At 44.8% G+C, this 10000-nt stretch overlaps 1 protein-coding gene across 1 annotated transcript in view; it reads right to left on the bottom strand.

Moving 5' to 3' along the window:
- LOC143277684 (uncharacterized) overlaps nucleotides 1-10000 on the bottom strand; it is a 65245-nt gene that overhangs the window by 35170 nt on the left and 20075 nt on the right. The window contains exons 5-6 of the mRNA XM_076582600.1: nucleotides 7160-7480; nucleotides 1804-2000 (exon numbers count right to left, since the gene is read on the bottom strand). Coding sequence (XP_076438715.1) covers nucleotides 1804-2000; nucleotides 7160-7480 — 518 coding nt within the window. The remainder of the gene's footprint in view (nucleotides 1-1803; nucleotides 2001-7159; nucleotides 7481-10000) is intronic.

Genomic DNA, 10000 nt, shown 5'->3' with positions numbered 1-10000 from the left:
AGAGAGGGAGAACCAGAGAGAGAGGGAGAACCAGAGAGAGAGGGAGAACCAGAGAGAGGGAGAACCAGAGAGAGAGGGAGAACCAGAGAGAGGGAGAACCAGAGAGAGAGGGAGAACCAGAGAGAGGGAGAACCAGAGAGAGAGAGAGAACCAGAGAGAGAGGGAGAACCAGAGAGAGGGAGAACCAGAGAGAGAGGGAGAACCAGAGAGAGGGAGAACCAGAGAGAGAGAGAGAACCAGAGAGAGGGAGAACCAGAGAGAGAGGGAGAACCAGAGAGAGGGAGAACCAGAGAGAGGGAGAACCAGAGAGAGGGAGACAGAGAGAGGGAGACAGAGAGAGAGAGAGACAGAGACAGACAGTGAAAAGACGAAAAACTAAAAAAAACAAAAACGAACGAACAGAGAGAGAGAGTGTGTGAGAGAGAGAGAAAGAGAGAGAGAGAGAGTGAGAAAGAGTGAGAGGGAGAGGGAGAGAGAGAGAGAGAGACAGAAACAGAGAGACAGAGAGAGAGAAACGAAACGAAACGAAAGGAACTTTATTCAGTTTAGGCAATGGCCCTTCCTGAAGTGGATTTTTGCTACAGAATGTTGCCGGGGACAACCCTTTTGTTGCCGTGGGTTCTTTTATGTGCGCTAAATGCACACGGGATCTCGGTTTATCGTCTCATCCGAATGACTAGCGTCCAGACCACCACTCAAGGTCTAGTGGAGGGGGAGAAAATATCGGCGGCTGAGCCGTGATTCGAACCAGCGCGTTCAGATTCTCTCGCTTCCTAGGCGGGCGCGTTACCGCTAGGTCATCACTCCACGATACATGATATGTATACATACATATACACACATACGTATATGCGCATATAAACACGCATCCACACATTCATATATACCTATATGCACATATCCATACATATGAATACTTTACATAACATAATTACAAAGTACAATATACTGACATATCTCATATCTCATCCATATATATATTTATAAAACAACAAAACAACAACAACAACAACAACAAAAAACCAAGACATCCCCCCCCCCCCCCCAAAAAAAAAAAAAAAAGCAAAACAAAAACAACAACAACAAACAATCTGATAAATGAGCAATAGTTAGTAGTTCCACATTTCTCAACACAGAATACGATCTGGCTTCTGAAAAGTTTTGTACCAGTAACTACACAAATCCTTCAGTGTGCGGGGTGGGGGGTTGGAGGGGGGGTGGGGGAGGGGGTCCTTTCCGGAAAGCAAACTGTACACATCGACTGGCAGGAGCTCTGGCGTTTTTGTTCAATTTTGTGTTCTGGTGACAGTTTATGGGATTTCTTGATGTGTGTTGGACATCACGCCGGCAGTCCCTCTAGGTGTTTCCGTATGGTTTGTCTGTCTTTTTGTCTTTCATGCATCGACACAGAGAGAGAGAGTGAGAGAGACAGAGACAAAGAGAGAGAGAGAGAGAGAGAGAGAGACAGAGACAGACAGAGAGAGACAGAGAGAGTGAGAGAGACAGAGACAAAGAAAGAGAGAGAGAGACAGAGACAGAAACAGAGACACAGAGAGACAGAGAGAGTGAGAGACAGAGACAGAAAGACAAAAAGAGAAAGAGAGAGAGAGACAGAAACAGAGACAGAGAGACAGAGACAGAGACGAAGGCAGACATGAACAGAGGATTCCAGAGACAGAGTCACAGATCATAACATCAAGATATGATATATAAGCACAGACATGTTGACAGAATACCCGAATAACCCCCCCCCCCCCCACTCCCACCCCATCCAACCACCCCCACATCACAGCGATACCTCACCCGGTACAGAATGACGTCATCCTGCGTGCAGCTAGCGAAGAACTGATCGGTTCCAGCCACGGTTCCGTTGTGGTCCAGGGAGTGGTTGCCAAGGTGATGGAAGGTGAAGTGCTGTGGCACGGGGAAGGCAGTCAGCTGGAAGCGGATGCCCTCCTCCGTCATGTTCACCTCCCCCTCCCACCCCCTCCTGGGGCCGCCTGCACACACCCACAACCAACTCCTGCACAACCACACACAACGTCTGCACACCCCCACACACAACACCTGCACACCCATACACAACACCTGCACACCCACACACAACACCTGCACACCCATACACAACACCTGCACACCCACACACAACACCTGCACACCCACACACAACACCTGCACACCCACACACAACACCTGCACACCCACACACAACACCTGCACACCCACACACAACACCTGCACACCCACACACAACGCCTGCATACCCACACACAACACCTGCATACCCACACACAACACCTGCACACCCACACATAACGCCTGCACACCCACACACAACACCTGCACACCCACACACAATACCTGCACACCCACACACAACGCCTGCATACCCACACGAACACCTGCACACCCACACACAACGCCTGCATACCCACACGAACACCTGCACACCCACACACAACACCTGCACACCCACACACAACACCTGCATACCCACACGAACACCTGCACACCCACACACATCGCCTGCACACCCACACACAACACCTGCACACCCACACACAACGCCTGCATACCCACACGAACACCTGCACACCCACACACAACACCTGCACACCCAGTACAGTAACAGCCATAATGATAAACGTAAATTCTCCTACTGTACAGCAAAAGCATGATGATAAACTTCAGTTCTCCTACAGCACAGTAACAGCCATAATGATAAACTTAAGTTCTCCTACTGTACAGCAAAATCATGATGATAAACTTCAGTTCTCCTACAGTACAGTAACAGCCATAATGATAAACGTAAATTCTCCTACTGTACAGCAAAAGCATGATGATAAACTTCAGTTCTCCTACAGCACAGTAACAGCCATAATGATAAACTTAAGTTCTCCTACTGTACAGCAAAATCATGATGATAAACTTCAGTTCTCCTACAGTACAGTAACAGCCATAATGAGAAACTTCAGTTCTCCTACAGTACAGTAACAGCCATAATGATAAACGTAAGTTTTCCTACTGTACAGCAAAATCATGATGAAAAACTTCAGTTCTCCTACAGTACAGTAACAGCCATAATGATAAACGTAAGTTCTCCTACTGTACAGCAAAATCATGATGAAAAACTTCAGTTCTCCTACAGTACAGTAACAGCCATAATGATAAACGTAAGTTCTCCTACTGTACAGCAAAATCATGATGATAAACTTCAGTTCTCCTACAGTACAGTAACAGCCATAATGATAAACGTAAGTTCTCCTACAGTACAGTAACAGCCATAATGATAAACTTCAGTTCTCCTACAGTACAGTAACAGCCATGATGAAAAACTTCAGTTCTCCTACAGTACAGTAACAGCCATGATGATAAACCAGTTCTCCTACAGTACAGTAACAGCCATGATGATAATCCAGTTCTCCTACAGTACAGTTACAGCCATGATGATAAACCAGTTCTCCTACAGTACAGTAACAGCCATGATGATAAACCAGTTCTCCTACAGTACAGTAACAGCCGTAATGATAAACTTCAGTTCTCCTACAGTACAGTAACAGCCATGATGATAAACCAGTTCTCCTACAGTACAGTAACAGCCATGATGATAAACCAGTTCTCCTACAGTACAGTAACAGCCATGATGATAAACCAGTTCTCCTACAGTACAGTAACAGCCATGATGATAAACCAGTTCTCCTACAGTACAGTAACAGCCATGATGATAAACCAGTTCTCCTACAGTACAGTAACAGCCATGATGATAAACCAGTTCTCCTACAGTACAGTAACAGCCATGATGATAATCCAGTTCTCCTACAGTACAGTTACAGCCATGATGATAAACCAGTTCTCCTACAGTACAGTAACAGCCATGATGATAAACCAGTTCTCCTACAGTACAGTAACAGCCGTAATGATAAACTTCAGTTCTCCTACAGTACAATAACAGCTATGATGATAATCCAGTTCTCTACTGTTCAGCAACAGCCGTAATGATAAACTAGTTCTCGTACTTTCAGCAATAGCTATGATGACACTTCTTAATTCTCTGTAGTATTCAGAAATAGCCATGATGACAATCCTCATTCCACCCTACTATTCAGTAATAGCTATGACGACTATCCTCAATTTTCCCTACTATTAAGCAATACCTATATTGACAATCTACAATTCTCTCTACTATTCAGCAGTACCTATACTGACAATCCTCACTCTCCCAACTATTCAGTAATATATGTGATGAAAATCAAGTCTCTCTACTATTCACAACAGATGTGACGACAATCCTCAATTCCACCAACTTTTCAGCAATAGCTGTTAGTGACAACCCTCAATTTCCCCTAGTATTCAGCAATAGCTGTTAGTGACAACACTCAATTTCCCCCCTAGTATTCAGCAATAGCTGTTAGTGACAACCTTCAATTTCCCCTAGTATTCAGCAATAGCTGTTAGTGACAACCTTCAATTTCCCCTAGTATTCAGCAATAGCTGTTAGTGACAACCCTCAATTTCCCCTAGTATTCAGCAATAGCTGTTAGTGACAACCCTCAATTTCCCCTAGTATTCAGCAATAGCTGTTAGTGACAACCTTCAATTTCCCCTAGTATTCAGCAATAGCTGTTAGTGACAACCTTCAATTTCCCCTAGTATTCAGCAATAGCTGTTAGTGACAACCCTCAATTTCCCCCCTAGTATTCAGCAATAGCTGTTAGTGACAACCTTCAATTTCCCCTAGTATTCAGCAATACCTATACCAATAATGATACCTATACCAATAATGATGATAGGACTGAATTTATGATAACCTGTCCAAAGAAGTTTCGTCAACATCCTTCCTTTCCTGACTCTGTTCTGATCAATAGCACACCTGTTTCACTTTCTCCTTCTGTTCGCAGTCTTGGTGTAATCCTATACCAGTCTCTTTCCTTCCAACAGCACATTTCGAATATCTGTAAAGTTGCCTATTTGGAACTGCGTAGAATCAACTCTATCCGCCACTATCTCTCAACCGATGCAACCAAGACACTTGTATGCTCTCTGGTTCTCTCAAGATTGGATTACTGCAACTCTCTTTTGGTCGGCCTTCCCAAATATCTGTTAGACAGACTCCAACGAATTCAGAATAACGCTGCCAGACTCATTTGAAGAGCTTCTAAATTTGACCATGTTTCTCTTCTCCTTCAGTCTCTCTACTGGTTGCCTGTTTCTGATCGAATAGACTATAAGCTATCCACTCTGACCTTTTCTGCAGTCTATGGATCTGGCCCCAAGTATCTTTCTGAACTCCTCCATATCTATACCACGTCTCGCCAGCTCCGTTCTTCTTCCGATACTCGACTTCTCAGGATACCTCACGTCAGAAGTAAGACCTATGGACACAGATCGTTTTCTTTTCAATCGCCAAAGACGTGGAACAAGCTCCCTGATAACCTCCGTCATTCTGATTCCCTCGCATCTTTTAAATCTCGACTGAAAACTCACCTTTTCCCTCAGCAGTAAGTTCAATTGTGGCAGGTCCACTTCCTTTGCGTTAGCTGTGCTTGACTATGTATGTCTACATATGTATGTGTACATAACTACATGCATGTATATGAATGTGTATTGTGTGTGCGTGCGTTTATGTAAGTTTGTGCCTGCCTATGTGTGCGTATGTGTTAGGGTAGCTGTTAGATACACATGTTTTGTTAAAATGTATGTATGCAGTGTGTGTGTGTGTGTGTGTGTGTGTGTGTGTGTGTGTGTGTGTGTGTGTGTGTGTGTGTGTGTGTGTAGTCATATTTTGGTGTGTGTATGTAACATAGATGTAATGTTTTATGTTAACAAAGCGTTTTTGTAAAGCACCTAGAGCAGATTTCTGGATAGTGTGCTATATAAGTATCCATTATTATTATCATTATTACTACCTATTAGTGACAAACCTCAATTTCCCCCCTAGTATTCAGCAATAGCTGTTAGTGACAACCCTCAATTTCCCCCCTAGTATTCAGCAATAGCTATTAGTGACAACCCTCAATTTCCCCTAGTATTCAGCAATAGCTGTTAGTGACAACCTTCAATTTCCCCTAGTATTCAGCAATAGCTGTTAGTGACAACCCTCAATTTCCCCCCTAGTATTCAGCAATAGCTGTTAGTGACAACCCTCAATTTCCCCTAGTATTCAGCAATAGCTGTTAGTGACAACCCTCAATTTCCCCCCTAGCATTCAGCAATAGCTATTAGTGACAACCCTCAATTTCCCCCCTAGTATTCAGCAATAGCTATTAGTGACAACCCTCAATTTCCCCTAGTATTCAGCAATAGCTGTTAGTGACAACCCTCAATTTCCCCCCTAGTATTCAGCAATAGCTGTTAGTGACAATCCTCAAATTTCCCCTAGTATTCAGCAATAGCTGTTAGTGACAAACCTCAATTTCCCCCCTAGTATTCAGCAATAGCTATTAGTGACAACCCTCAATTTCCCCTAGTATTCAGCAATAGCTGTTAGTGACAACCCTCAATTTCCCCTAGTATTCAGCAATAGCTGTTAGTGACAACCCTCAATTTCCCCCCTAGCATTCAGCAATAGCTATTAGTGACAACCCTCAATTTCCCCCCTAGTATTCAGCAATAGCTATTAGTGACAACCCTCAATTTCCCCTAGTATTCAGCAATAGCTGTTAGTGACAACCCTCAATTTCCCCCCTAGTATTCAGCAATAGCTATTAGTGACAACCCTCAATTTCCCCTAGTATTCAGCAATAGCTATTAGTGACAACCCTCAATTTCCCCTAGTATTCAGCAATAGCTGTTAGTGACAACCCTCAATTTCCCCCCTAGTATTCAGCAATAGCTGTTAGTGACAATCCTCAAATTTCCCCTAGTATTCAGCAACAGCTGTGATGACAATGCTACAGGACTTTGCCAGGGATACCCCTTTGTTGCTGTAGGTTTTTTTAGTTGCGCGAAGTGTACGCGACACACTGGACCTCGGTTTATCGCTTCATCCGAATGACTAGCTCCCAGACCGACACTCAAGGTGGGGAGGGCGGCGGAGTAAAAGTTCTGGTCTCTATGTTGGACTCGAACCCTTGGACACTGGCTTCCTAGTTGGGCGTGTTGCCACTGGGCAACAGCTCCACGGGGGCCGAGTTCGGCAGCAGGGTGAGGCAGTACTCACATCTGACGCCGAGCAGCACGGAGGCCGAGGCCCGGGGCCCCAGGCCGTTGTCCGTGCTGCAGATGTACCGCCCTGTGTCCTCACACGTCAGCTGCCTCACTTCCAGCCGGAACTCTGTCGTCCAGTTGGATGACGTCACGAAGGACCGGTAACGGCTGGCGTTGAAGCCGGGGTCAGCGGCCTTGCTGAAGTGACTTTCCCACGGCGCCGGACGGCCAAAGGTGGAGCAGACCAGGGTGACGCTGCTGTTGGTGTCCCCCGTCACCGACCCCTCACAACCACTGCACGTGCGGATGGTGAAGTTCGTCACCACTGCTGGGTCTGCAACGACAACACGTCGCCTGGGGCTGGGTACAGACACACTGATGTGTCAGCGACAATACGTCGCCTGGGGCTGGGTACAGACACACTGATGTGTCACGGACAATACGCCGCCTGGGCCTGGGTACAGACACACTGATGTGTCAGCGACAACACGTCGCCTGGGGCTGGGTACAGACACACTGATGTGTCACGGACAATACGTCGCCTGGGGCTAGGTACAGACACACTGATGTGTCACGGACAATACGCCGCCTGGGCCTGGGTACAGACACACTGATGTGTCAGCTCTACCTGTGTCAACTATGTGTGCCGTCTTTGTCCCTTGAAAAATGACCTTTTTTTTCTCTCCAAGTTTGAATGAGTGGTACGAGTACTTCTACTTCCCACAAAACGACAGGTTTTGTATGATTCGGGGGGGAAATGTGTATCAAATGGTTATTGAAGCCGGATTTGAGTCAAAGATTACGAGACTTGGACGTTGCTATTGGCACAATGTCTGACCCCCACATTATGGATGCAGATATTTCGGAGGAAAGGCCATGTGTCTTTCTATCAGTTCTGTTTATATCAAACTTCTTGATAATCTTCCAGGAGAAAACACATTCACGTTTTCTATCCTGTTGAATAAACCTTTTCGGGAACATGTTCGGAGCACGTACATGTCTCCTGAAGATTTAACCTTTCTCCGCGTGAGGAACTTTGCTTTTCAAAATAACCTTTACAGGACAAAAGAAGGGAAAGGGCAGCGTATGTTCTTGTTTAATTGATGAATAAATAAACAAATCAATAGATTGTAAATGAATAGATAATAAATAAACAAACAAATAAATTTATGAATCGATAAATGAATGAATGAATGAAAATAGATAAATAGATAAGCAGATAAATAATTCAATGAATAAATAAATATATAAATAAATGAATAAATAAATAAATGAATGAATTAATAATAAATGAATAAATAAACGGATAAATCAATAGATAAATCAATAGATAAATCAATAGATAGATAGATAGATAGATAGAGAGATAGATAGATAGATAGATAGACAGATAGATAGATAAACAAACAAACAAATTAATGAATGAATAAATGAATGAATAAATACAAATCAAAACAGCTGGAATTGAGTGAAATGTGTATGCAGGTGCCAACCAAAAAACGAAAACCATTGACTGAGATGTGTGGCCTGTGAAACCTGGGGATGGGACAGTGCACGGTGGTGACTAACACAGTCTGATTTAGTTCCATGAACGGCATTCACTGTTGGTAGTGACTGGCTGAGACATAACCATGGCCTTTCCACACACACACATACACGCACGCGTACTTAGATCTCTCTCTCTCTCTCTCTCTCTCTCTCTCTCTCTCTCTCTCTCTATATATATATATATATATATATATATATAATGTAATGTAATGTAATGCAAGAAAATTAATCACTGGACTTCGTAAAAGAAAATGTTTTCCAAGAGAAACAACTGATAATGAATGTAACAATTCAAAAACATCAATGTTCCCGGTGGCTTGTGGTGACATACTTTCGTGCAACTCACAGTCAATAATTATATATACTAAATATACTATATCATATTAAACAACTACACGTCATGTAAGGGCAATATCTAGTCCGAAATGAATTAGATGAGTCTGAGAATTAGACTCAAAACAAGTCTGCGAATCGGACCAAAGTCCGATCAAATCTGAGAGAGCACACTGACGAGGTTTTAGAGTTGACTGGGAGCACTTGTCAAGGTGTGTGTGGCCCTGTGGTGATGAGGGAAGGTGTGTGTGGCCCTGTGATGATGAGGGAAGGTGTGTGTGACCCTGTGATGATGAGGGAAGGTGTGTGTAGTTTAGTGGTGATGAGGAAGGTGTGTGTGGCCCTGTGATGATGAGGGAAGGTGTGTGTGGTCCTGTGGTGATGAGGGAAGGTGTGTGTGGCCCTGTGATGATGAGGGAAGGTGTGTGTGGCCCTGTGATGATGAGGGAAGGTGTGTGTAGTTTAGTGGTGATGAGGAAGGTGTGTGTGGCCCTGTGATGATGAGGGAAGGTGTGTGTGGCCCTGTGATGATGAGGAAGGTGTGTGTAGTTTAGTGGTGATGAGGAAGGTGTGTGTGGCCCTGTGGTGATGAGGGAAGGTGTGTGTGGTCCTGTGGTGATGAGGGAAGGTGTGTGTGGCCCTGTGTGTGTGGCCCTGTGATGATGAGGGAAGGTGTGTGTGGCCCTGTGGTGATGAGGGAAGGTGTGTGTGGCCCTGTGATGATGAGGGAAGGTGTGTGTGGCCCTGTGATGATGAGGGAAGGTGTGTGTGGCCCTGTGGTGATGAGGAAGGTGTGTGTGGCCCTGTGATGATGAGGGAAGGTGTGTGTGGCCCTGTGATGATGAGGGAAGGTGTGTGTGGCCCTGTGGTGATGAGGGAAGGTGTGTGTGGCCCTGTGGTGATGAGGAAGGTGTGTGTGGCCCTGTGGTGATGAGGGAAGGTGTGTGTGGCCCTGTGATGATGAGGGAAGGTG

This window comes from Babylonia areolata, chromosome 34, assembly GCF_041734735.1.
Source record: "Babylonia areolata isolate BAREFJ2019XMU chromosome 34, ASM4173473v1, whole genome shotgun sequence".
NCBI classification, from domain to species: domain Eukaryota; kingdom Metazoa; phylum Mollusca; class Gastropoda; order Neogastropoda; family Buccinidae; genus Babylonia; species Babylonia areolata.
Note: the sequence above shows the minus strand (reverse complement) of the source record. Positions and strands in the feature narration are given on the sequence as shown.